General features: G+C 33.6%; 2 protein-coding genes across 6 annotated transcripts in view; both read left to right on the forward strand.

Moving 5' to 3' along the window:
- The window catches only part of HOXD3 (homeobox D3), a 42679-nt gene extending 18700 nt beyond the window's left edge, over nt 1-23979 (forward strand). For 2 of the 5 annotated variants that reach the window (XM_063429766.1, XM_063429770.1), the window contains exons 3-5: nt 15717-15813; nt 19480-19989; nt 22220-23979. In XM_063429766.1, coding sequence (XP_063285836.1) covers nt 19506-19989; nt 22220-22971 — 1236 coding nt within the window. In that variant the 5' untranslated portion in view covers nt 15717-15813; nt 19480-19505 and the 3' untranslated portion in view covers nt 22972-23979. Of the gene's footprint in view, nt 1-9499; nt 9874-12517; nt 12703-15716; nt 15814-19479; nt 19990-22219 lie in introns of those variants that run through there. The other 3 variants (XM_063429769.1, XM_063429767.1, XM_063429768.1) reach the window with 3 other exon arrangements.
- On the forward strand, nt 4221-6052 carry HOXD4 (homeobox D4). The gene is made up of 2 exons (XM_063429773.1): nt 4221-4714; nt 5197-6052. The coding sequence occupies exons 1-2, from the start codon at nt 4252-4254 to the stop codon at nt 5496-5498; spliced, it is 765 nt and encodes a 254-aa protein (XP_063285843.1). The 5' UTR covers nt 4221-4251; the 3' UTR covers nt 5499-6052.
- Nucleotides 23980-27557: the final 3578 nt, after the last annotated feature.

The raw sequence follows: 27557 nt of genomic DNA on the forward strand, positions 1-27557 counted from the left end.
TTTCGGTTATGGATTTATTAAATCTTGTTTATTAAATGGCTTGTCTTTGTAGTGTGTGGTTTAGAAGCTTTTGATTGAGATTGACACGTGGAAACAATGTAGCGAAATTAGAACTTTTGACTGTGATTGTTCCTGGATTTTTTCCAACTCGGTAGATCCCTGAAATTTGGTCTAATTATGACCCAGTGTTTTAAATCGATTACAGTGTATAGCGCCTCCCACAGCAAGAACTGTGCGCAGTACTGCACTGCAAGTCTTCATTCTGAATATAGGTGTGTGCAAATTGGCTGATGGGGTTACTATGTTATTGTTTCGTGGTTTTAGCGTTTCATCAGTTCCAACAATTAACATTTTCGTGTGAATATGAGATGTGTGGAATAATCGTTATAGCTTTATCAAAGCATGCTTATAGCACTTCCATGCAATACACATAGGATCATGATTTTATCAAACCAAGTCTACACATATAGATCCTTAAAGAAACATTAACAATTTTCATCTAGCCTTTGATTGTGATTATATCAGAGCACAATAACTGGGCTTCAATTTTATTTATATGTTGCTAAAATGTGTTCTTAGGAGCCTCCGAAAAAAATGTTAAAATTTTATTTTTCTGACCCACCAAGGTCATTATTTTTTACTTATTTTTTGAGCAAATTTAAAATTACTCCGATTTTTTTTCTTCTTTTGTGTAAAATATGTTAATTCACACCAACACGAGATGAGAACACGTCCAATGGATTTTTAACTATGACTCTTTGAGGTTCCAGTTTAATCTATTTTTACATCATCATCACAGCTATAAATTTTATTTACTACATTGTACAAAACATTACTTTTATTTTACCATAGAAGATCGAAGATATTGTTTTATGAACTAAACTACAAAAAGAGAGAAAGATCAAAAGCATTTGTACGGGCAGTTGAACAGGAGGTGAATATTTAACACTTGTTCATCAATAACTCTGGCTTTGACCTGTCTGAGCCAGTCTTGGAAAAAGGTGAAATGCGGGTCAAAGTGTCTAACAAATATGAAAATGTGCAGCAAATATATACTAAGATTCTCTCAACTTTTATGGGACGTTTTATTCACATTGTCTATGTTTATTGTGCATTATGGGTTTGGAAGGTACTTTTAGACAAGTGTGGGATATTGAGATTTTACCCAACAATGCACGTGGTGTGTTCATTGTCTTTTGTGCACAAAATAAACGTTTGGATACAAACACGAAACAATGTGACTTGGATCAAGCTAATATTAATATTTGTTTTGAATATTTTTTGTGTTTGAAAGCAGAAATGAAAACATAGTGTTTTTTTTAATATTTTCATATTTTTTTTCAATAATAGAATGTTGTATGCATAATAGAATGTTGAACTGGCAGAAGTGATAACAAAACACTCTAAAATAACTATATACTTACTCCAAGTTGTAAAAGGGACACTTACCTCAACAGAACATGAAAAAAAATATCAGTTTTCCACATTTTTCTTTTTTTAAATGTTTTTCTAAAGCAGATCCTTTTGAAAGTTAGGTATATAGACATCCTTATGCCAAAACCAGTAGCTCAGCTCTCAGGTCAGGAAGAATTCATGAACTTTTGTACTCTTCGGTTTGAATGTCCAGGCAAAAATAATGAAACTTTGTGATATGTTTGCAAATGATTTCGGATGACCTTTTGCCCTGGCCTTAACCATAAACGTCGCTTCACTAATTTCTCAATATAGTCTAAAGGTTAGTCTATTAGAAGAACTTGACATGGTACGTAGTAAATTCTCTTACTAACATCCCAGGGTTTTATTCCAATATATATTTTTTTCTAATAAGAAATATCTATCCTAGACTCGGTGTGTTATTTTCTATATATTTTCTGTAATTTTAATCAATATTAATGCTGAATTTTACAATATTATATGGCATGTTTTATGTTTAGAAAAAAAAAGTTTAATATATATTTTGTAATGTCGTGTATTATTGAATAATATTGATGATGACATTATATTCCTAAGTTATAAAGCAAATATTATGTCTTATGGCTATGCAAATTGTATACCAAAGCAGCTTGAGACCTAATACTTAAATTATTATTATTATTATTATTATTATTATTATTATTATTATTACAATCATTATTATATTTTTTAGGATATTCATTTGAACATTGTGTACTTGTTGTGACATTTACACGCGAGAAATCAATATCCTATAGACTCGTTCAATGTATTTATCCACTAGTAGCAAAGACAATGTATATAAACGCATATGGCTTGTATAATATTAGATATTTATTGCATGCTGCTGGAATATGATCCGAGGTCAGGTTTATGCACCTTATAAAGCTGTAAATTTAAATTCTGAGGAACAAAAATGCTTTTTTTTCAGCAACAGTGGAAGCAAGGTGCATAAGTGAACAATTATATATTATTATACTATGATCCACTCCTATAAAAGAGCTTTGGGCATTATTTAGAGTATATTGGGTAGATGCACCTTTATTCTGAGTTTAATTAGCAGATACAGAGGTGTGTAGTCTTTGGAATATACATAAATATCTATTTATGGTAGCATACCTCAAATGTCATATAATTCTTTTATATAATTTTATCCATTTTGATTGTGAATTATTGCTTTATGTAACACGCATATAATTTTTTAAAATATAAAATACAGAATGTAGGACTCTTATTAGATTGATTTGCTTTTGTTTTATTTAGCTATTGACATTGAGGTACCCTTGAACAAAAGCCTCATAACTGCTTGTAATACTTTAAGCAACATTTTTTTTTAAAGAAATATGCCTTTATGTATGCATTGTATGCCTTATGTATGCAAAATAAAACAAAATAACACATATATATATATATATATATATATATATATATATATATATATATGTTATATTGTTTTATTTTGATTTCTGTAATCTGGATTTAGAACATGATTCCTATAGTCTTGATTGAGATCACTGACATTGCAGATAATTCAAGGATTGTAGTAATATCAATACAGTTTGGAAGTCAAAGAAAAAGGTAAATTGACGTTGTCTATATTTACCCTGTAGAACCGAATTTGTGTGATGTTTATATAGTCACAGATTCGATTCTAGGGGAATATATAGTCGATGCAAAAACTTCGATTTCTGCAAACTAGGATTTTTTTTTTATAGTGCATTGCTGTTAATCGAGCTGCACTAAGAGTTAGTCTACACCTGTACAGATATAAAAAAAAAAACTAAAATGATCATATTCATAATGAATGATGTAATAATTATTACAGATTGTATTTCATTGTATGATGTCATATTTATATTCTGTTACTGTGAGAAAATGCTTTTTCAGTCATATCCCTATACTGAATTGTTTTATAGGAGTATAAATCCAATAGCTACATCATGTGTGATTAGAACTCTAATTATTAAATTACATTGTTTTATAACTGCCCCCTATAAGGCATATATTTATATTTATATTTATGTTTAGTATAAAACAGCTGGCAGAACACAAGACTATCATTTTATTGATTATGGATAAAGCACTGTGGTTTATTATGAACTAATTTACTAATGCATAATTTGAAGAGAAAATAAAAAAAGAATTAAAAAGTGAGTTTTGAACCCTTTCTTGTTATGATAGGCATGGCTCTTTTATTTTCCCATTTACCCATGCGAAAAGCAAATGTATAGTTACTGATTGCCTTGATTTTTTTCAACCTGACTTTATTCTGGTAACTTTTGAATGACCCCAGGAAGACAAAGCCAAGACAGCTCTTTTGTACCAAGTCCCCCTGATGTTTCACAGACAATATTAGCTTTATTCCCTAACATGGGTTTTACACGTGATAGAAATGGCTTTCTTGGCTCCGAGTATATCATTTTGCAGCTTGAATCTAAAACCCCTAAAAAAAAAAAAAACAGAGTACACACAGAATTTGAATGTCTTTCTTTCTTTCTTTTTTTTTTTTTAAAGTAAATTTTGTTTAAATCCCTGATTCCTGTACAATGATCTTGAAATCATGTTTGTATTTCTTTTTTTTTTTTTTTTAATCTGCACGAGAAAATGAATCATTAAATAAAAGGGGAGGGGACAGTGAACGTGTCTGTAATGATCCAATTAAATCAATATTATTTTGTTATTTTGTGAAAATTATGAGATACAATTAAAACCCAGTGATAAAGTTTCTGAGCTCTGATTGGCTGCCTTGGTCACATGGTCACCTAACTTTATTCAGTTGACAGCGAGTAGGAGGGCTTTATGGGGGACAGAAAAAAAGACAACACTGGAAAAATTAGTATTTTCTATCCTCAGAAATTAATGGCCATGAGTTCGTATATGGTAAACTCTAAGTATGTGGATCCTAAATTTCCTCCCTGTGAGGAATTTATACAGAACAGCTACCTAGCAGAGCAAGCCTCTGATTTTTACAGCTCCCAGCAAGGCTCTGACTATCAGGGGCTCTATCCTCGACCTAACTATCCTGAAGACTCCTTCAGCTGCAGCCTTGCACAGGGCTCTGCATTGCAGCCCCGGGGTCATGCACAGGAGCAAAGCGGTCCCCAGACCCCATTCCCAGCATCTGAGGAGACATGTCCAGCCCAGATCTCAGCCTCCAGACCCTGCAGTCAACAGCCACCGCAACAGCACCCCAAAAATGGAAGCCTTGCTAAACAGCCAGCTATAGTGTACCCCTGGATGAAAAAAGTCCACGTGAATTCAGGTAAGGAGCAAGCTCTTCTACTGGGATAGAGAGGAAAAAGAACACATATATGTGTCAGTTGATATTGGAATGTGAGGAAGTTGTTGAGAAAAAAAATATTTATGAGCTCTTAAACATAGGAAGTCATTACACTCATCATAAATTTTTATGGGTGAAGGAATAGGCCTGTAGCCATGTGGTTGTATGTGTGTGTATGATTTTTTTGTTTTGTTTTTGTATGTGTGTATGAATAAGAGGGAATATATCTTACAGGGTGTGCATGGATTAACAATATTTATAGAAAAAGTGTAGACTTTGTTTAATAATAATCTGATAGTGAGGATTGAAACATTGTTTAGGGTAATATTAAAAGGGAAGGCATGAGAGGTTTTATATTTTCTATGGGTTTTACATATGTGAGTACATGTATAGATTTTTCTATTTCTGAGTTTTTATTTATTTGTTTTTTAATTTTGTTTGGCTTGTTTTTGTTTGTTTTGCAGTTAATCCAAATTACACCGGAGGGGAGCCGAAAAGATCCAGGACAGCTTATACAAGACAGCAAGTTCTAGAACTTGAGAAGGAATTTCATTTTAACAGGTATCTCACAAGACGTCGAAGGATAGAAATAGCGCACACTCTGTGCCTATCTGAGCGCCAAATTAAAATCTGGTTCCAGAACAGAAGGATGAAATGGAAAAAAGACCACAAACTACCAAACACTAAAGGGAAATCTTCCTCTGCGACTTCTCAACACATACAAACTATTACCAAGGACCATCACCCTGATCTGACCTCTTTATAGGGAAAACAAAAGACTCTATTTTTATTTTTATTATATTTTTCTTTCCTTTTTATTGCTCCATTTTGACTCGTATTATAGACACCTAGACAGGGGGGGCTAAACCATTGCCTGAACGATGTAACTGTAAAAGCTCCAGGACTTTCAAGTCATTTGTAAGGATACAGAGATATTGGACTTTAATGTTTAAAGTGGCACAATTTTTATTAGAATTCATTCACAAGACTGTAACCATTTCAAGAATCCATCTCCATGCATCTGAAATAGAATGTTTTGGACACACGAAAAAAAAAAATTCTATTTCACCAATGCTGTTCACACTCAAATCTCTGGATATATAATGCCTTATGTACATCAGAAACAGTATGTATTTTTGTTTTACTGTACAGGACATTATTGGGTTAAAAAGGAATCACAGAACAAGTTAGTGGTCCCTTAAAATATAAATGTGGAGACCATATGTGGATTCGCCTCTCTGATTTCTTTGTTTTGTTTTTTTTCCTGTTAATATTAATCATACTATACCAAAATCCTTTAATATTATTTTTTATTGAATAAACGGGTTATTTTAATTGAAATAAAAAAAAGTGCATTCAGTATTTATTTAAATGAAATCTTGTAATAAGCAAAAAAAAAAAATGTAAAAAAAAAAATCATTACCAAATATTCAGGAAAAAAAGAAATTATTCTTGCTGGGTAAGTTTTCCGTCTCTCTTCCACAGCATTATTGTACAAATTGAGAATAGAAAACCCTGCGAATTTCAGTACATATTTATAAAACAAAATGCCCCCAAATTAGCTTTAGATCCGTATTAATGGCAATGAAATAGTGTTGTTATATTTCTTTGGGGGGTTAATGGGATGGGTAGGAGATGTACTTTTTGGTCGTAAGTAACAGAGAATTGTTTGATATTTTATGAAAAAAATCCTTAGAATTACAACAAAAAAAAAATAGAGAAGCATAATTTAAATTGCAATGTAGCTTTTTTTGTGGTAATATATGTTTTCATACGTCCTATTCTTTACTAAATAAATGTAATGCTGTAGATTATGTCTTCCAAGTTGTAAGAGGGAAGGGGGGAAAATACCTTGAATTTAGTTTAAATTATTTATCTTTGAAACAAAAATAATTTTTCGATCTATAAATTTCAAAGGTCACACTGACTTAAAAAGAACTATGTATGGAAAAATGCATTCTTATATTTCCACTTCTAAGCAATAGAAAACCCTAAGGCAAATAGACCTTTTATTTTTAATGCTGATATGAAAATTGTTGTTCGTTTTCTTAAATGCAGTTTGTCAGCTGAAATGGTACATGCTTTCTAAACAAAAAGACAATTTTTTATTGATGTTATTTCAATATTTTATACATCAAAATGGTATAAAGAAAAATAAAACACATGCATGTTTTGTGATTCAGTTTGCATATTCGTGGATCTTCAACTCTTCTTTTTATGTTTTTTTGCAAATAGTAAACATGATTCAATAGGAGAGAAATTCTACTTAATACTTTTATGTTCTTTTTAATTTCTGGGCAGAAATGTTTGGTTTCTTTTTCTGTATTATTTATGCTATAAAATGTCTAAATCCTTTGTCCACAGGGTGTATAACCTCCTTCTTTTGTTCTTTGTTTTTGAGGCTTGTTCTGTGTTCTGACACTCCTGTACCTGACTAGACCCATGTCTTCATACTAAAAATGACTTTCCATATACTATTGCCATCATTGTATCAGTGACAATAAGCACACAGTTACGACAAAGTGAAGATGCCTTTTTTTGTTAAGCCTTCACTTTGAGTAGTTGAAAAGGTATTTTACTAAAGTACGGTAAAAGCCAGGAATAGGTTCAGCTAGAGGACACATTTTCTGTCCGATTAGCTATATTGCAGCCGGGAGTCTTGACCTCTAAACCCTTGACCTATTGGAACTTTAACTCCCTTATTTTAGACATAGGAGTCTTTTAGATTTAGTATTTGTAAAAAAAAAAAAAAAGGGTGCTTTGTACAAGATTTAACGGAGGAAAAAAAAAAAAATCAACACAATTAACCCATTCAGTGCCAGTGTGCTAAACACGCTGGTACTCCAAGGGTTAAACCCATCTGTATTAAATAATCAGAGAATATCTTCCATAGGTGATATTTTGTTTCTTGATCAGGGTGAGGGCTTACTTCTGAAATACACTAAGTGTATCTAAGTTTCTTACTGAAGTAGTAGTAGTACGTTTACTGTAATAGGAGAGACAAAAAGCCCTATAAATCTTCCTTAATTAATTATGGTTTTATTTTCTTTTTTTATTTTAGCTTAGAGATTTTTTTTCAGCCAAGCGTTGTTGTGTTTTGCATAAACATAAATATAAAAGAACATGTAAATGTCTGATACCAGCGTAGTCAAGGCAGGGCAGACCCCATTCATATTGCCTATCAGTTATGGTCAGACAGATACAATAACTTAATTGTAATTCCAATTTGGTTATGGGTAGAATTATAAAATATAAGGGGGAGGGAAAAGAAAGCTCACATGCAGAAAGGTACCCTTTTTACATACAGCCCTGGCTCATATCTATATGTGTTTGTGTGTATATTCACTTACATTCACATCTACAAATTAACACACACATGTACTTACATGTATGCGTGTTTATGAATGTGTAGGCATTGCTATGGCTTGGTACACACACATATGTATGTATATGTGGAGTCTGTTTGTGTATAGAGAGGGATACCACACACACATTTTATATATTGATTTATGTGTAATATATAACTATTTATATCTCTATATATTGATATATATGTATGTGTGTATGTGTGTGTGTTTATATATATATATATATATATATATATATATATATATATATATATACATGTACATAGTATAGTGGAGGATGAAAAAGTGACCAAATTCACAATCTTGCTAGTGAGATTGTACTGTACAGACAAACACAGACAGACAGACAGACAAGACAGACAAAATAGACAGACAGACAGACAGAAAGACAGATTGTCTATAGACAGACAGACCCACATAGGAATATAGGTATAGATCTATAGCTATAGATATTTTCACACTCTAAAGGATATTCTGCCCTGTAAACCTCACCATTGTGTTGATCCATTGACTGGAATGCCTGTTTAGAATATTTGTTGCCTGCAGTTTCTTTGTATTTTCTTTCTGTTACTGAATTAATAAAATGATCTGAAATCTCTCTGTACCCCTTGATGTGTGTCATTCTATGAGAATTCAAGTGTTACATCAAACCCCCCACCTACATTTACATATTGCATCTGAGAACAATGTGCTTCTGGGTGCCTACTTAGAATATAGTGATAATTCCCATTCACCTCTCTTTAAAAAGTGTAATATTTCCATTATTATACCATATTCTGATACCTCAGGTTAGAAAAGTTTACATTAGAATCAACTCAATCCTCTACCCAAACTCACCAAAAGTAAATATATATATATATATATATATATATATATATATATATATATATATATAATATAATCATGAATGGGTGGGATATACATTTTCATAGATAGATATTCATACTGATACCTTTTTTACCCATCACATTTATGTAAATAGATCAGTGAGGATTCAGAATTTATTGCTACAAATATTTGTTGATGATTAATTTGGTCCCAGAACAATAAAATGTTTAGAGCACTTGTCCCAGTGCCCCACATAGCATACTGCACAGCTATACAGCATAGCAGGGGAGAGTGCAGTAAGTTAGGATGGGTGAAATTCTTCTATTTTCAATATATGTATTATATTTATATATTTATATATATATATATATATACACTGTGTGAAGCTGAAATGTCTCTGTGCTGTCTAAAAGCCCCTCCTTTTCTTACTAACAATACATCAATAAAATTCTGTGTATTATATCACCACTAGTCGTTAAGAAAAAGAATTGAAAGGAAGGCTGAGTCAATAGCAAACAGCTCCACTGTACAGTACAGTAAATCGGGATCTTTGAATGCACAGCCTCAAAGCAATCCAGCCATCTTGTGGGGCTCACCATTGATTTTGTAAACACACACACACACACACACACACTCACACACATACACACACACAGAGGCTGCACAGGGGTGATTTAGAAATGATTCTAACATGTTCAATATCTGAGTGGAGGGATGATGCCAAGTGTAGGTTTCTTCAAGTCTTGACCCACGTGATCCACCAAATAATTAATTCAGCTCGTCCCTTAAGAAACACGGCGTCGTCATTAATTTGCCAAGCAAAGGAGTCTATCAGACTTGAAAACTGAAGAGATCCCTAGAATATTATATACAAAGAGAGCACTCTGTATACCACTCTCCTACTGTCTCTTCTTTGATAGAGGAAGAAAAGAGATCTTTTGGTAGGTATGTCTTATTTTTCCCCCCTTTTCTATTTCTTGGAGATATTTCTAATAGAACGTGGCTGTCATATATTTGACAAATTGTATCCTTTGCTGCCTGCTTGCTGTAGTCAGAAGTTGGCATGGGTTGATTCAGTGACCTTTGTTTCAGAATGCTAAGGATTTATAAGAAAATTAGGATGATGTATGCAACTGTCCCTGGCTTCTGCTTAGGGGTAGCTTGTGTAGTAAAGGGAATTGAAAAGGATTTTCTGCGAATTGTATGGGGTCTCAAATGGCACAGAGTTAAAGGACGCTCTGGATCTTCTTAGGAACAATACAGACTTGTCAAGGCATCTGATTCCTATTCTTAAAACGCCGAGAATAGGCCATGGAACTCTTTTCAACCTTGGGTCGTAAATTCTTCCTTGCGTCATAATAAAATGGGTATAAAATGGATTTGAAATGTTACCCCTGGCAAGCATTAACAAGACCTAATGATATCCGATTGTGCTTTTAACTCTCCCATAGTCATTTACTATTGCTTAAAATGGATAATATTCAGCTGGACACAACTGTTTATACAAACCATTTGGAACAATCTGTAACGGGCAAAATGGATATTTGCTGATTGATCTGTTCAGATTCCCCAACAGAGACTGCTTAACGGTATAAATAATATACCTTTTATTGGCGCACACACATATATAGAGAGAGTTAAAATCAAACAGGCGATTTATTTAGATTAAAATATTTATATTACTTTTATTTTAGAATGGGTTATGTTTTGAAAGATCTAGTAATAAATTGAAGATGACAAGTGCTCTCTTTGATTTACAATTTATTTAGATCTATAAACTATTGTTTTATTACTAGAAGTATACGTTGGGGAACATTTTTCGCTTATGAAAGCCATAACTACGTTTTTTTATTGACAGAAAAATATATATTTATCCTTTTTTTTTTTTTTTGCATGATTTATTTAATTGTTTATTGCTATTTATTAGCGTGTTATTTTACTATTAATTGTAAGATAGAATCAATTTTATGTTGTATTTAAATAGAATTAAAAAGAACAGAATTGACAGGATAGTAAAAAAAAAAAAAAAGATAAAATAAACAAACTGTATTTACAAATAATTCTTAAAAAAACCAAAACAAAACACAAGAAAAGAGAGCACATGAGAAAAAGTGAGGCTGCAATTCTAACATTCATTTCCTAGCTGTAGCACTGGACATTTTATCAGTTGACAATGGCCCAAGTTGTTATAAATCATAGTAAGTAATTCCTGAAAGGCTGCGTGTCTGCTGGGGGCCAGTGGAACACAGTAAATCTCTTTAAATGTTATGGCTCTATGGTCAGATGCTGCGGTTGAGCTGATATTCCATCCCTTAGTTCGGACAAATTCGAGGAAACTCGTATTCTCACGACCAGGCTACAAACCCATCACCTATTTTTGTCCTTTAATTTCTTTTTTTTTTTTCTTTCTTCTATGAGATGATTTGTTATGTTCCATTTATTTTTTCTTGTGAATGTAACTGTTGCCAATGGTTTGGTTACTTATCTTTTTTATTTATTTATTTATTTTTTGCTAGTCAGATGCAACATATTGATCAATTCGTTGTGTAATTCGTTATCTGATTAAAATCTTGGAGAAAGAACATTAATGATGGATACATATAAATGGCTAGCTAGCTGGCTAGATTCATTTAGATAGATGAATAAGAATGTATCAGAGAGAAAGGGATAGATTTATAGTGTGAGAGGAAAAGATAGATAGAGAGATAGATAATTTAATCACAATGAATATATATCTACATCTAAAATTGATGAATAGATTTTGTAAACCACATATTAGGCTTAATGATATTTTATTTGTATCGCTGTATATACATATTATTTTATATATAATATTTCTGTATATAGATAGTGCAGAGAGATGATAATCTTAATGAAAAGAGAGACTGCAGTTTTATTCTTTGGAGCTGATTTTTATCCCCTGTAAAAAAAATAAAATACATCTATAAGTGATGGGGGATGCTTTTGAAATACGATCTATTGTTCTGTTAGAATTGAAAATCTTGGACACAATAAACATGTAACAGGCGAGATTTCACAGTGTAAGAGATCATATGAAATATTGATATCACCATGTTAATCATCTCAGAGACCCAGATATCCAGGGATGATGAGTTTGGGAGCTAGTGTTATTAAGATTCCTCAGTATGAATAATTTAGGATATGTTGATGTATAACATCATAGGTGACACAGGAAGACACAACAATGGATCTCTGTAAGGCTTTTTGTGATGTCATGTGAGGGAGCTGTTATAGAAGTCGTTTATCGCTATTATTGCTTGAATATATTGCAGCCAGAACAGGTAAAATGCAATGAGCACAGATTTGGATTTGATTGGAAGTGTAAAGGTAAAAAAAAACAGCTGATGGATTGAAACAAAGTATACAGATCACGTGAACAAATATGTTTACATTTGAAGGCAGGTCCTCTATATAGGACTGAAAAGCGACTTTAAATTACATCACCAACCCAAACATAGAAAATACAGTGTAATTAAACCCATAGTCTACCCATTCTCTTAATTTAGCCAACATGGTGGCAAAGAGTTGCCTTCAAATAATTTGAGAAGTTGGTTGCTGTGACTTTTATTGGTAGGTGAGACTGACTCCTTACCCATTCTATCGGGAATACTGGGCTGTAGCAGGTAGCAATGTCTGCAAACACGCAAGATCAGGGTTAGGACACAATCGTCCACAGACAAAGGGTGAAGGATATTTGCTGCAGACACAGCTATAGAGACTGAGGAGCCAGGTTTCTGATAAATTGTTATACAGGTAAGAGATTGCATGACAAACGCTTTGTACAGCACACTTGTTTAGTGCTCTGATCGTATAGTAGTAAGATTTATGGTTTTTTTTTTTAGGTTGGGAAGATGTTGAAAGTTTGGTAGAAAGATGTAAAATCACATATAAAGCTTTAATTATTAAACCACAAATATGTTTAATCGTTTAACCAGATATTTGTGTTTTACAGGATACAATTCTTTGTTGTTTCTTACTTATTTCGCCAAACATAATACTGTTCTGTATTCAAAACCATATGCAAATGTATGTTTTATGTGTGTATATACATATATATATTTATTTTAGATTTTTTTTTCAATTTTTTTAATATGAATTTACATATGCATATTTACATACGCAATTTCTGAGCCACACACACACACACACACACACACCTATACATATGTATAAATATGCATGGGTATAAGTGTGAAATATATATACATATTCGTTTGTCTCACTGAGCTAGAACATCACATCATTTATGGAGTGTCATAGGCATAGGTTGGATTTGGACCCGGCTTCCTGATTTTTTTTTATGGTTTTACAGCAATGTTAATGTCATTTCCATGTAGATGTAGGTGAGTTTTTGTTGTGTCTATGTATACATATGTGTCATTTGTTAAGAATGATTGTTAAAATTACAATTATATATTTAAAATCCAATCCTATTATTCATATGGTGAGTTATAGGTTCTTCTTAAACAAATATAAATAAATAAATTAAATATAAAATTATATACATTATATATATATATATATATATATATATATATATATATATATATAAATCACACACAAAACAGATGCTTAATGCATAATTTATGTAGTTTCGGCTGCATTTCTTCTTGGTTATTGAAGAATATTCTAACACGCATTTTAAGCATTTGCCATTATTTATATCTCAAAACATGTATCGTAAAACATTACACTATTATCGTAAACACAATGCCTCTTTATTTCTCTTTTCATCTAATCCTTGATACAGCATGAGGGCATTGATTGGATAGAGAACCCTTAGTCCATACATTTTACAGAATATGTTTCATAGTGAGAATATTTTGGACACAGTTTCCTGGCCTGGGCCTTTACTGTGAGATACCACCATGCCTAGAAAGCCATATTTGCATTTTGAGATTTTATTTCCTCCACCCTTGGGGTCTAGTAGGAAGCAAATATGTTTTCACCATTAATTTATACCGAGATATCCATTCGTGCATTATTTAAAGCGGAGTTTGAGAAGAACAAGACAGTTGAGTCTTCCAACAGCCTTTTCCATTGCTTGCAAACTGTTGTCTGTCTGGGTAGCAGTCACCTTTACAGACCTTCATATTAACATCCACCCACGTCCTGTGTTTTCCTTCCTGAAGTCTAGCACCAGTGACCACTTCAGGCGACCACTCTGCACTGATGCCATTGAATCTAAATCTCACTTTTATTTTTTAAATTCTAGCATCCAACAACGGATAAAAAAACCCCTCAGATTTTTAATTATTATTTAAATTGACAGTTTTTTTTTTGCAATACAGAAAACACAAACATTAAAAGAATATTGAAAAATTTATATTTTAACTATGACTAAATAACCAGATTTTACTTAATTGAGAACGTCTCACTTGGAATGTATTGCTATATTATATTCTGTATTCAGAACGAAGGTGATGACGAATTCAACTTCGAAAGGACTTCGCCTGGGAGATTAGACAAATTAGAATGCTTACCTTAGCAACAGATGATAATAAGTTACCTACCTTTATGGCCATCACCTCTCAGTGCATTAAAAGACACTCTAACGATTTTGCTCTCATCTGGTTACAATTAGTTACCATAATTCCAATCTAAACTGGAAAAATAGTCTGAGATTTGACGCACGCCCACGAGAATAACCAATGTATTATATACGATGTTATTGGACTTATTCTGGTCTAAGGACACTCTACATGAGATATTGTATAAATCAACCTGCTCTCTTTACACTCCAATTTGTCAAAAAAGGAGGAAAACAAATCCCAAATAGTGGAAAATACTTCATCATGGCGAATATGGATTGTGGTAATGAGGATTTGGTAGAAAGTTGTTAGCAGTCTTGTTTTAAGAGCTTCTGAAGACTATTCCTTGGGTTGTTCATTAAGAGGTGAGTTATTGCTGAAAGAGGCAAAGGTCACTGGAAAAGCTTATGGTAGCAAGATATTGTCTTTTATGACGGCCTGGCTTGCCTTTGTGCGATTCTCTTTAGCGTTTCTCCTTTCTCTTGTTCAAAATGACTTAGTCAACGAATTTTTTGGTCGGTGTTGTGAATATAGAGAAGAAAATGGCAGTTTTAGATTTTTTTTCTTCGTATGTTTTTAACTATATAATCTATGTAGTGTTTTTGTTTTTGCTTTGTTTTGGATTTATATTTTGTATCTTTGGAACCAAACAAGCGTATACATTAAACATATACACATGCATCATATATATCATCAATATAACGTACATTATTTAGGTTATGTGGTTTGGTTGATGTGCTATATTAAGAAATTATCCCAATTTTCACAAAGTTGTGCTTGGTATATTGCTTCTGTAGCTAGCTAGGCAAGTGATGGTTTAATACTCAGGATTTGATATATGTGTACTGCTAAATAAATACAATTTTACATATAGTAAAAACTGTCTGTGAACTCATAATCAGATGCTTATTTAAATGATGCTTAAGAAAACCAACAATATTTTTATATGGGCACACCGTTTTTGCTAAAAAAATATAATCAAATAAAAAAACAAAAATATAGCAAAACAAATGTTTACACTCATCAGCTCTCAATATACCAAGAATGCCGGTACAGAACTATTTTGGTTAATATAAATGTTTTCTAATGCAAAAATCTTATTACATTTTATTTGTGGAATATATTATGTAAAGTTCAAGTAGTATCATTTTTGGAAGTTGTCATATATGTATTTTTAAAATGGATAAAAATAATAAAATAAAATAATTTTCTTGGTTTTCCCCCCCCTCCCTGCAGCTATTGTTCATTCCGGAGCAGAAAGAATAAATTAGTGTTTTATCAGAAGAAAGACAGGCACAAAACGTGGGCAGAATATAATATACCCTAATATACGGTAAGTTTTGTGAATAATTAACCCAGATGGGAAAACCCCATGCCAAAATAAACAGATATTTACAATATATATATATATATATATATATATATATATATATATATATATTTTTTTTTTTTTAAATATCTAAAAAGCATTCAATTCTTATATTGAGTTTTCCGGAGACAATCTACTAAAGACAACAGTTACTAAAGATCACAATGGCATCTCACCTATTTCCAAAATATATTAAACATTATGTTAAAAAAAAACATTATGTTATAAGAATTATGAACCTACAAAATCGCATGAGAAATCACACAGAGCAAAGAAAAATCAGACAAACAGGAGATAATGTAAGAAATCAACCCCCCTAACTACATTTCAGTGGATATATATATATTATTAATATCACATCAGTTAGACTGGAGTGAAGCATGCATAGCTCAAACATAGATCAAACATTAAACCTTAGTAAGCGCCCAGTTCAGTTGACACACATGTATCATTTGTCGAGTTCTCTAGTTGATACAACACAACAGGTATATTTATTCGTAGTTAGTAGCAACAACAAAAACGCCCAACAATCAACAGGCTTTTTAACTTTGGCCCATTTAGCATTGCATGGAGATCTGGACCAGAAAACACATCTATTTCCCCAAAAGTGATGTGTTTCCACCCAAAATGTGTAATTTCCCCATTAACTTTGTTTGAAGAAGATTTTTTTTTTTTGGCAAGAAGCAGGTGATGATATCCTGTCCTGGTTCCAAAGATCCCAAAAAAGTAGCATCCAAGTAGCATCGAAATAAAGAAACATCCTTTAGTAAATATGATTATTTTTGTATAATCCAAAGGAATCATGAGAACTTTCCCCTTGTCCTGCTAAAGAGGAGACTATCCTATGTGCCAACTGCCCGGGGTAGCTTTTATATTTCAGCTCAACAGGCTTTTAAAAAGAGAAAAATTTGCGGAGTAGGGGATTCTTTTGGCAATCTCCCTCCTACGCTTCGACTGTTTTACATTCAGTGAAACTTGTAAGTCTGTGAGATTTTTTCCCCCCCATTCCCTACTCAAGCGTTTACATCTACAACTAGCAGTCATAAATTCACCTCCATGCCACAATGACAGGTGCATTGATATGCAGTGTGTGGACCTTGGTTGCTTAACAATCAGTAGCCAACTTGATTTTACATCTTGTATTTTTTTTTTCTTTGTATCATGTTTAGTATTGATCTTAAAATGAATTAATTAAACGACCTCATAGCGTGGAATAGCAATCTAAAAAATTAAAAGTTGACCATCTGGGCTCTGTACTAAATTTTATTTCGCTTAGGGATGTTAATTTTTAAACTGTTTAATATATGACAAAGAGTTGAGGATTTAAACCCCCTTTGCATGCAGAATAAAGGCTTTTCTATATTCGGTCTCTGTGGTGCTGGAGGGAACTGTAGCTAATTTATCAGAGGGGAGGAAGCCCAGATCACAAGCTACACATTTCTATCATCACATAGAATAAATGAAATATAAATCCTTTTTTTTATCAGTAGGTCCAGGATTTGTAGCACATTTTATTTTCTCAATGAACTAGATTTGTTTATGATATTTTTGTTTACTTGATTCTAGAACCACATTGCAGTGTCTGAGAATATTTTGTGGTTCCAAGCGTTTTAAAGACGAACTACAAACTCCTGACCATTGTCCAAGTGATTTATGGCCCGTTGTTCCTTATTTAGGTTCAGACAAAGTTCACAAGCAGTTGATTTTTTAGAAAAGAATTAGAGCTATGGGTGGTTTTATACTAAATCCTACTTCATGTGTGAGGGAAATTTTAATATCCACATATTTATTGTCTCTGGGATGTGGGGCTGGAGCTCACAAATGACTGTAAACTGTGTTTAACAGATAAGCCTTGCACTAATTTAGATAATTCACTAGTGAGCTTCACTTTAATTTATATCACTCTTTTTAAAATTCACAGGAGATAAATGATGACACAGTAACATTTGTTCATTAATAGAATTTGTTTACTACAATGCATTGCACAGTGCAGTGTTTACATTGTTACTGCAAATAGACATACATCATTAATTAATGAAACACATTTATTATTCAAAATATTTCATTCAAACGCTGACAACCACAGGAATGCATATTTTATTAAGATAAATATATACATTTATTTTTAACAAGGATCAGATATTTACAAAAGGCACTAAGCAGTCACATAAATACCCACCACAATGATTTTTAATTCTTATAGAACACTAATGATAACTAAAAACAAAAAAGAAGAAAAAAATATCTATAATGTTAGAAAATGAATTATTTTGGCTGCAGACCTTTAAATTCAAATAGGCAGTAAATCAATAAAGGATTATACAGCAAACCATTTTAGTGCACTCTGGATGCAGAATATTGTTAATTTCATGGGCACTTCTCCTATTATATTTACAGATTGATTAGATTAAATAAAATATGCTGCCTGAATAATTGTAAATCACAATAAATCTTCTGTGTATCAGTAAGCCTGCTACCATTCAAACTGGTTTTGACACTGCATGCATTTTATAGCTTTTGCTATGAAAACCCAGCATATGCAGGTTTAACTAAAATCTCATATAAAAGCATCAAATAATTGCATTACACAAAAGCTGACATAGCTGTTTTTTTTCTCCATTGGATCAAACAGAAAGATTTTGAATGGTTGCAGTTATATTTTAACTGGGTGAGCTGGAAACTTTAGCTTACAATAGACATAGACTTTTATTTTGCTAGTTTTTCAAGTTCTGAATGTTCCCCCAATCCATCAAGTCATAAACAGCTTGCACAAGCTAGAGGGGTAGGGGCCAGGGGGGAGTTAATCTTTATCCAGATTTCTTGAGATGTCAAGCCTTGTTGCTTAAAAATTTTGGAAAGAAAAAAAGATCTTCATCTGTAGAAGTGAAGAGTGCTTTGTGTTTGATCATAAGTTGAATGAGGAGGTTTTACAACTGGTTGAAATATAATAACAACAATATAACAATAAAAATAATGTAATATATTAATATTAAATGCCAATGTTTATTTGAACTGCAACACTCAGTTTTTGGTAATATTGATACATATATTGTAGCATGCATAGTATTTCCAAAACTCATTGTTATTAAACTGGGGAGATATCCATTAAACAAGCAGTTGTGATGGGCTTAAAACCAGGTGGACAATTGTAGGCCAAAATAGCTCAATTTCAACAGAGAATAAAATTTGTATATTTCACCCAGATTGGCACGAATTGGCCTTAATTTTACAAATGGGCTTTAAAATTGTCACAACTCACTGTTCTGGTGAGTCATCCCTTTGAGCAGTAAAACAGGACCAATTAAAATCCCATAAGAATTATAAATAATAACAACAAAAACAACAATAATAATAATTTGTGATTACTGATTTCTCATTCTGTGCTAAATCCAGGCCTGAGCATGGTATCCATAGTTATATCAGTGATAAAATATCAATAGAAAATGGATGGTTCACAATGCCAATGTTATCTTATTGGATCTAAATTTTGAGCTGGAATTTAATAAAATAACATTGGAATTTTAACTTGGAGATGTTTTACATTTTAGTAAATCTACCGGACATGACTGTTAGGGATGGTAAGTGGGTGGTCTGTTTGATTTTTATGCTTTTGCTTATTTTTTTTTCTAGGTTGATTGGAATAAGAAAAAACGTAAATGCTCATTGATAAGGGTGCAAAACCCCTAATATTCAGAGAAACCAAGATGCAGAAAACGGCTTATTATGAAAATTCAGGACTTTTTGGGGGATATACTTATGCCAAACCAGAGTCTTACAGCTACACTTCAAACCACCAGTCCTATTCCCAATCTGCTCTGGAGAATGATTACCCCAGCTCGGCCTGTTCAATCCAGCCATCTGCAATCAGAGCTCAGACCCAGAAACCCAGTGATCTCAATGGCAGCTGCATGAGGACATCAACAAATCAGAATGCAAATCAGACCCCCAGCATCAGTGACCAGCCCCACCAAGCACCATCTCTCCCCCCCTCCTCACCTAGCCATGGCAACACCTCAACTCAAAAGAAGGGCAAATCTAATTCATCAGGCACCTCCCAAGCTACTATGAGTAAACAAATTTTTCCATGGATGAAGGAATCGAGGCAAAACTCCAAACAGAAAAATGTGGCCACCCCTCCAGGTAAATTGAATTATTTTTCCATTATGGTTAACCCTCTCATTGCTAAATGGGATCTCTTGCAAATCCCTGGTTTGTTCTCAACATCCCCCATCCTTTGGGTGAGTGAAGGGCCTTATCCAGGGGATGTGTGGGGATTTCAGTAAAACATACTCCCCACACAACCAAATGACTCGAGTCTGTAACAGGAAATTTGTTTTGTGGGCCCTAGTCAGAATTAACCACTTACTGACAAGGGTTCAAAGAGTACATTACAAGGAATTCCCATTGATACTGTTCACCTATTTAAGCCAACTGCAATTTGTTAGGTCTAATGTCTCTGTTCAACATACTCTTATAGTAATGGGCCCAGAATGGGAATGTGCTTTGAAAATTCTGACCTATATTGGAACCATATGAAGACCAAAAATAATTACAGGCCCTGTGTTTATGAAGAGACCGATTATTTCCACATGAGGAAGAAGAATGTGCATGGAAATAAGAGTACAATGTATCCAATGGTTCCATTAGAGATCAGAGTCCTGAGATTTGGTAATTTGTGGGATTTAAGATTATGATGGTGGGGGTGGAGGGTAGGAGGTATCGGGAAGGAGTAGTAGGACTTGTCATTGTAACAATTCTGAGGAATACAAAATCCAGTTTCAGGAGCTATTGCTGCTGTATTGTCACAGAGAAAGCAGTATAGAAGCAGCACGTGATTCAACAAAGGTGTCTGGGAAAAATATGGCCTCTTCCATGTTCTGTAAACCTACAATGATTAAAAGCACAGCTGCACTTATTTTTGTTTGTATACCTAGAAATACATAGTGGTATACATATACAAGCTGAATAAGCAAGCAGACCAGCATGCATACACAGAACTCATAGAATGCATACATAATACAGTCAAACACACACATGGATACAAACATAAACACACATGATGCACAATATGAATACATACAACATTTTGCACTTTGCATACAAGTGTACCCAAAATACGTTGTTTATATAATTGTAAACATACATATACATATATATATATATATATATATATATATATATATATATATATATATATATATATATATATATATATATATACATACATACACAGCCTTCTGCATAACATATTCAAATACACAGACTGACCCCCAAACTCACACAGGGATGTAGGTAATATATAAATCATGATATGTTTATAGTTTATTCATTTAACAGCCAGTTACAAATCTTGTGATTACATTGCAGAACTGGATAATTTTTAACACTGCTTTCTAGGGTTTAATTTTTCAAATCGGTTCCCCACTCTACACAACTGGTTGTTTATTTAACAGATACATAATAGTAAACATTAAACACATTTAAATGCTATTTTGACATGATGGTATCTATTTTTCTTGATTTTGCTGTAAGGAATTGACAAATTCATCTTTAAATTTAGCTCAAAATATGGATGTTTGAAAATCAGCAATTCTTGTGAAATGGGGATGTATCTTTCTTTATTTCTATTATTGTGACCTATATTTTTGCTATAACTCTGTATTTAGAGGATCCTTTCATTTAGTTCCAATCAGAGCACTGAAACACATGGAAGTAAATCATTAACCATGGATAGAAATAACTAGCAGAGCTTTTGCTTAAAGTTTCCTAGAAGGAGCTTTTAAAACATTTTTTATAGTCACTATGAACATGGATACCAAATGCAACTATTAGCTAGAACCTCTCAAATACCCCAAAATGCATACATATTTGTAGAACACCAATGATAAATATAAAATGATAATTTCTGTTTTATTGTTACTATAGAAGTAACAGATGAAACCGGAGACAGGGGGATAGAGAGTCAGGGGTAGGAGGAGGGGGGACTTTTAGAGAAAATAAGTGTCCTGTAAAGGATTAACCTTGTGAGTGAAAAATAATACAATGCACTCTGCCGGGTAAGCACAGGGTTAAACATTAAGGGAATTTTACTCCAGTTGAACCTTTAACGCAGATCAACAAACCATCTGAAGCCCCCTTCTATTTCTTCAAACTGGGAAACTTAGTCAGAGAAGCAACCCCTTACATGCTTTGGGATATAACGTAGTTAGAATGCCTGTTACCAACTTTAATAGTTCCAGTTCCATTGAGAATGTTTTACTTAGATACATTGTATTTATTTTGACTCTTGTTAGGTTGTTGCTGTTTTTATCAATGTAATGATTCCAGGAATGTAATGCTGTTGTTGTTTTTGTTTTTGTTGTTCCCCAAGCTGGAGAAAACTGCGAGGAGAAGAGTCCCACTGGACCTTCCTCAAAGAGAGTCCGCACCGCGTACACTAGCGCCCAGCTGGTCGAACTGGAGAAAGAGTTCCACTTCAACCGCTACCTGTGCCGGCCCCGCAGGGTGGAGATGGCCAACTTACTAAACCTCACAGAACGCCAGATCAAAATCTGGTTCCAGAACCGGAGGATGAAGTACAAGAAGGACCAGAAAGCCAAGGGGATCATGCACTCTCCAGCAGGCCAGTCCCCAGACCGCAGCCCACCTCTGAGCGCCTCCAACCATGTGGGCTACTCCAGCCAACTGCCCACAGTCAACAGCCTAAGCTATGATGCCCCATCACCAACTTCATTTGCTAAATCCCAGCAGAACATGTATGGCTTGGCAGCATACACTGCCCCTCTCAGCAGTTGTCTGCCTCAGCAAAAGAGGTACCCAGGGGCAGAGTATGACCACCACAGCATGCAGAGTAACAGTGGCTTTGCCAACCCCAATTTGCAGGGCAGCCCTGTGTATGTTGGAGGGAACTTTGTTGATTCAATGCCAGCCTCTGGTCCAATGTTCAATGTTGGACACCTCTCCCACCCATCATCTGCCAGTGTGGACTACAGCTGTGCTGCCCAGATCCCAGGCAATCACCACCATGGGCCCTGTGACCCTCACCCCACATACACAGACCTCACCTCCCATCATACCACTCAGGGCAGAATGCAGGAGGCTCCCAAACTCACGCATTTGTAACTAAAACTGCTGGATGAAGATACAGGCAGAAAGAAGGGAAGGAAAAAAAAAAGTACTTCTTTAAATTACCTCACTTTTTTTGGGTCAGAAAGAAATTGTTAATGTACCTTACTCTGAGAGTGCCAACAGTTTAAAGGGGTATTTTATTTATGGCCAACTTCATTCCTGTTTGAAACTCCCAACAAGACAATGAGGAAAAATAAAAAAAGACAATATTTTAGTATTTTTAGCATGACAGTGCAATAAACTACGAACCAATGCACAAATCTATTAAAGATGTACTTGAAGGTAAGTCTACTAGATAAATAGTATTAGCCAGGGTCATGCAAAAAGTGTTTTCTTTTTTTGTACCAAATGGGCAGTGAAGATGATGATGTTAATTTATGAATTATGTAGCAATGCTGAAAGTGGAATGAAATAAGGGATATGTATTTATTTCAAGAGAAAAGAGGAAAAAAAAATCCAGAAGAAAAAAAACAAAACAAAAACATTTTTTGTAGCATTGATTATTTATCATTGTCTTAATGTATTTATGTGGATTCTTGTAAAATTTACTCTGCATAACTTTGAAGAATGATTTAGGTCCATTGTGACTACATTTCCAACTATCTCTTTTTTTTTTGGTCTGAAATAGTTGAGAGATTAGTTTTGAGCAGTTATTACTGTGACTGTTGTTTGTAGTTTATGTAAGGTTTCATTGAGACAGCACATTGTAATTTAATCAAACAAACAAAATGTGGTATTTTCACAATGGGCATTTGACATTTTGGAAAGTTATCATTATTATCTTTTTTAATTGTCTGGTATCATTTCAGCAGTACTTAGAATAAAAGATTTCTGACTTGTAGTGTATCTATAAAAAAAAAAATGAAATTACACACACATCACAAGATAGATGCCACACCATTGTACACAAGGCCTCCATTGCACACACCAATGTCTATGTAGATATCATGTGCTAGATTAGATACACAATGAATCAACATCTCAGAACATCCTTAAAGCTGTGAGGAGTCTTTTTTCAGATATATATTTGTTTGCAATAACATTTTTCATTATTATTATTTTTTTAATTGCTTGTTTTCTAGTTTTGTGTGGCTTCCATTGTGATAAAATGAAAGTGTGTATATTAGATGTAAATTTTTTTTTTGGAATTCAAAGCTTACCAATTTTACAAAAAAAAGCAAAAATTAAGAAAAAAAATGACAATCAAAAATGTATAAAAGAGAGCAAAGAGAGCCCGGTGTTTTAAAGTTTTAACATTATATGTTGTTAGAAGGGCTTTTTTGAAACCATGAAATTTCGTTTACAGGGTAAAAGCCCCACAGTATTATGTAGGGTTGATAATGATAATAAAAAAAAAGTAAATAAAAAAAAAATGTTGTTTATTTTTTTTTTTTTTAGGGGGGGGGGGGTATTTGGCTAGATCTGGGATGGCGGCTACTTACAATGTGTTCTATGTAAGGAGGTTGAGATAAATGAACCGCTCTTAGTTAAGAATTCATTATTTGCTATTGAAAGCGATATCTTCCTACGCATTCCTGTTTGTTTGGCGAAATAACATAACTCCTACACTTGGCTATGAAAGGACGTCCAGATCCCGTTGAGTGAATATATGACCTTTAATGTTCTTAGAAAAAGCAAAACACTGTCTGGGACCACTTTAAAACAAGCATTAAACCCACCAAACGACCTGTTTATTGTTTAATTAAGTCCAGACTGCAGAGTGATCACACGGGGCCCTGCAGAGCAGGGAATTGTCCCAATAAAATGAAATGTAAAATGATGTTTGGATTATTTCTAAATAAATAATAATAATAATAATAATAATGTAAGCGACATCCACTCCAGTCTTAAGGGCATTGCGATATGTTTAATTGGTTTATACACTAAACAGCGACTTATTGTGATTTCAGAGGCGATATTTAATTTTTTTGGGGGAAAAGAGCAAAATCGGGAAAAAGAAACCCTCATTCTCCTGGATTTCTATTTGTTTTTCTTTTTTTAAATTCTAAAGAGGCTAGTTTGCACAGGATTTTTTAAACTCGTCATAGCTTAGTGCTTATTTACTAAGCAGTGCATTTTAGCGAATTAAAAAAACAAAAAACTGGGATGGCAAAATGTAGGCAAAGGGTGATGATTTAGGAAAAATTCTCCAAGTCAGTAAAAGCCTGGGTTTGATAGTCTAAGCTTTGCAATCCGCTTTGCCATTCACTAGAATTTCCTGTTTAGTTAATAAAATGATGTAATGATTAATAAATAAACCGCCGTAATTGTCTTGCTAGAAGAATCAAATTACAAAACTTAAAACACAATATCAGACCTGATACATTTATCAGATAATGTGTTTTTTTCCCTAGCACGGTTTGCTGTTCAGTGAATTGGCCCTGTGTGTTCTGCAATCTACTTTCTAACATATGGCCTACAGAATATGAATCTGCCCTTATGAGACTTGGTCAACTATATGAGTGCTGATATGATTAATATTTTCTCTCTACAACTGGCATTCAACATGTTAACAGAAACCTTTATGTAACAGACCTTGTAAAATTCTAAGGTGGGAATGGGGGAGGTAAATAAAGATTCTATTTCCGATTGTTACAATTCGAGTATTTATTGATGAAGGTGAGTTTAAATACTACATTGTATGAGGGCTGCAATATTCTATCAGGGTGAATATATATATTTCTGCATGGGTGAGATCTCAATATAATATGCTGACTAGTAAATTGAAGCCCTTTGTATCAGACCGAGATGGACAGAAAGGCTATCGCATTTCAATGTTATCAAATATTAAATGTTACTCAGTTGATTGCAATGTTTGCCTGTGACATAAAATAATCAAGGTCATACTGACTGTGTTAGGGAAGCGTCGGCTTAGCTAGGAAATGGGAAATGTACTAACGGTGCATAATATGTGTAAATAATAAACACTTTGTTATATTGTGTGTTGAGCAAAATAAACCCAGGGCGAGAAAATGGGAGACGGAGAGAGCAAAGTGGTGAAGGAGGGATTGAGAGAGAAGTAAATAGAGAGATATAGTAAGGAAGAGAGGGAATGGATGATAGAGAAATAGACAGTCTGTGAGCGAGAAGGACAGAAGGAATTGGGAAGAGAACTGGGGAAAAGGGGGAAGAAAGAGGATGAAGGAAGAAAGAGAAAAAAATGAATGGGAGAGTGAAAATAAAAGAAAGATGGGGAGAGAGAGATGTGGAGAAAGAAAGATAGAGAATTAAATAAATAAATACATGAAGATAAGGAGAGAAGAGAGAGGGAAGATGAAAAAAAAAAAAAAAAGGATTCACTGCAGCATAAACAAAGAGAACCCGGTCCCTGGTCTGCTAAGACAGGAATATTAATACATGTAAATAAATAGGACAGACAAACAGATGAGGATTGCATTGATGGCCACATACACAGTGCTGTTCTATACATTGACACACAATAACCACGACACAACACATACACTGCTTGTACAAAAACTGCGTTATTTGCATTTATTTATTGCCACATTTGCTCATTCAGCTCAATTACTTCTATTTCCAACAATTAAAAAAATAAATAAAATGTCCCTCCGTGCCCCACTCCAACACTGATGGGTGCTAGACTGTATTGCAGAATATATTCATAAACAGGAGGGGGTGTCTGGTGTATGGACTGAATGCTTGCAGTAAACAAAATATTCCAAAAATAATAATACATAATGCCCTTATTATTTCTCTACATATTTTTTATTTTATTTTAAAGAAAACAATACAAATAACACAGTACCCGTCATAGAGTATAATGGAGCTCCTCTATATTTTCCCAGAAGCATAAAGGGTTAAAGCATTTGCTACATTGTTTCTTAGAGTAATTCTGTTACCACAGTGTGCTCTTTACCTCTCCCAGCATCTAACCGCACACACAACGACCTCCTCAATATTACAAGGGCACACAATATACCCTGTGTCTTAGAGACTCCTAATATCAAGCAGATTACATATTGTAATCAAAACAAGCACCATGTTCACCAAATCTCAGAATGAAACATCTGGTGTGCTGGTTTGCCAATTAATATATTTGTTTGTTGAAGATGGTGTGTTAGAGATATGCAGTGTGTGTTTCTTTAATTGCAGTGCTAACAGCTTGCCAAGTGGAAAGTCTTTACTTTTAGATCCCTCTAAACAGGTTAGATTTGCTGGTATTTAATTGCTAAATGCTATTTACAGGGCTGGTTCTCATTGCAGGAAGAGGATCAATGTAAACTGTGTTAAGGAATGAATATTGATGTTTTATTGGGTCATTTGACTGCTAAAAGCCAGACTGGCTCAGGTTGGGATTGGCTATTTGATGCTCTGACACTAAATACAGAATTGTAGCCAACTGTAAATCGAACTCAAAATTTTGGCTAACATAGTCAAGATACAACTAGAACTGATCTGGAGAATTTTACTAAAATCAGCTGGCTTTGTCTAAATAGTTTATTTCCCATTTCATTCCTTTACAATGCGGAGTTTATTGAATAAAGAGTATAATATACTGTATACAAACATGGTACAAAACCAAACATAGTGAAATATTTACATAATATTCTTGATGGTCA

This window comes from Pelobates fuscus, chromosome 8 (genome assembly GCF_036172605.1).
Source record: "Pelobates fuscus isolate aPelFus1 chromosome 8, aPelFus1.pri, whole genome shotgun sequence".
NCBI lineage: Eukaryota > Metazoa > Chordata > Amphibia > Anura > Pelobatidae > Pelobates > Pelobates fuscus.